Source organism: Calcarisporiella thermophila, assembly GCF_041956535.1.
Source record: "Calcarisporiella thermophila strain CBS 279.70 unplaced genomic scaffold VTP21scaffold_106, whole genome shotgun sequence".
Taxonomy (NCBI): domain Eukaryota; kingdom Fungi; phylum Calcarisporiellomycota; class Calcarisporiellomycetes; order Calcarisporiellales; family Calcarisporiellaceae; genus Calcarisporiella; species Calcarisporiella thermophila.
Window position 1 is genome coordinate 1 of NW_027192293.1, and position 2232 is coordinate 2232.

Here is a 2232-nt window from a genome sequence, read left to right on the forward strand (position 1 = left end):
TTGGAAATTGCCAGTAGGCCCATGGAGGTCCATAATGATAAATCGAGTCGGCAACGTGGAGTAAGTAATGGAAGGTGATCCTGTGCGCTGGTAAGTGATCCATACTTCCTCCAGCATATTCACTAGATACATCAACAACAAAGAGATGGCTGTGTTATATTTTTATATGCTTCAATAAAATATAAAGTGTTACCCTATATAGTGACGATAGAATAAGTATAGACTGTCCTTAACTATTTGGATCTTTGCACTAGTCAATGACCAAGCAAGGCAGAGACGAACAGCTGAGACAAATTTAAGCCATCCTCTTAAGACTCTTTTAAAAAACATTACATTAATCGTACCACTTGAAACCCTGTAAAATCATATAAAAAAAGGTGAAATCCTCTACCTCGGAGGCATGTATTCTTTAAGAAAAACAAGCGAATACAAGGCAACCCAGCTCTTCCACTCCTCCGCTTTGAACCCTTTGTTAAATTTGTAGATATCCCGGGGTGGCCTTCCAAAATCAGATGGGATACTTTTTTGGCATTCGTTCATTGCAGCCCCAATTTGTTCCCATACAAAAGTAGGAAGAACGTGATCGGTGTTAATATCAACCGCCCCGGTGAATGGGAATTCGCCAGTCCAGTGTGCATACATAAGTGGAGCTAGAGTAAATATCAATCAATAAAGCTGACAAACAAATTTAAAAGATTAAGTTAAAATAGGAAAACTGACCAACATTCTCGAAAAACAGATGCATTATATCTATCGGAAATGACCAAGGAATTGAGGTAGTACGAAGCTCTAAAAGTATCGTTCGTCTGTTAATTCCTATATTATAACAATCTCATGCATTAGTGGATATTCTTATGTGCATTTTTGCACCAGTTCCTAACCTGTTTCCCGAATTATTTCATCTTGCACATTTTTGGGATATTTCTTTGCCTCCTCTAGTTTTTGTAAAAATTCGAGACTCTGTTGATGTGATCTTAATGGTGGCAAGTCAGGGCCTTCAGGAGGGTAGTATATGTGGCGTTTATCACGGTGATATATACCTCGGATCGTACAAAACCGACAGCCATGATATGAATTATGATCAGTAAATCCAATAAGTTTTGTGATTGCTGGAATATCTCCAGACCAAAACACAGTGTAAGCCGAAAGAATAAATGATTTTTTTTCGTACCCATCATAGCATGAAACTCCATCTATATATCGGTAATAGTAAAATACAATAGAATATATTAATATAATCCATTGTATTAGAGACACTAATATATTAGTGAATCTATTCCAATAGATTTTATAGATTATAAACCTTCAAGTTCCTTTAATTCGTTTATGAGAGGCACCAAAAATGAATCGATATTTTTGGGTTGCTTGGGACCAGGAATCATCAATGCAATAAGGATATTTTCCTTCTTAACTCTCACCTCAGGCGAAAGATTATGATTGATCAAAATGACTGGCCAGCATTCATGAGTATTTCTAAAATAAAAGATAACCAATTGATAAGGGAACAGATCGAGTATAACTATACTATATTAGCTTACTGTTTGTAGAGCTGAAATCCATCAGTCGATACAGATAACGCAATGTCACGAGGGTCTCTAAACATTCCATTCTGGACAAGTTCTTTGTAGCGTTTTCCATCAAAAATGTCGTTGTATTCATATTCTGGGGGAACTTGAATGGAAGTGCTGTAACTTGCTTGGCCGACATATCGTGCTCTATATCTATTTGTAAGGGTTTAATATATAGTATATATAAATTTTTTACCAAGTTTGAATCAAGTAGTATAAATTGTGAAGGTCACAACCTCAATTCATTTGATCGTGCTGAATTTCTATATTGAACCCGAAATCGGTCAATAAGTGAAAAGTACGGAAACACTTTTCGTGGTTGCTCTTTACTAAGTGAAGGATCTGTTTTGTAACGATGTTCTTGACAAATTGGACAATTAGTAAGATGGGCGTATTCGCGAGTGTAGGCAATACAGCTATTGATACAACAATCGATCAAAGCTGGCTTGATTCCCACTAGCGTTTGTAACTCTTTTTCAATCAAATAAGTGGACTCGGTACCAGTGTTTACTACTCTATTTATAATATTAAAAGCTTCTTTGGGGACTCTAAACTCAACATTCACCTCAAGGAGTTCTATTCCTCTAATAAGGCTCTGTGCCAATTCGTCTATGTAATATAGCATGGTTAAAAACATAATTATAATAAAGAACTCATAACAAGC

At 36.2% G+C, this 2232-nt stretch overlaps 1 protein-coding gene across 1 annotated transcript; it reads right to left on the minus strand.

Moving 5' to 3' along the window:
• On the minus strand, positions 1-2193 carry VTP21DRAFT_1110 (uncharacterized protein; the record flags this gene model as incomplete). The annotated part of the gene is made up of 8 exons (XM_069390509.1): positions 1-122; positions 194-316; positions 392-650; positions 721-816; positions 882-1193; positions 1304-1473; positions 1539-1721; positions 1805-2193. Coding segments are annotated over 8 exons (1654 nt in total), but the record flags the coding sequence as incomplete, so codon positions are not given.
• Positions 2194-2232: the final 39 nt, after the last annotated feature.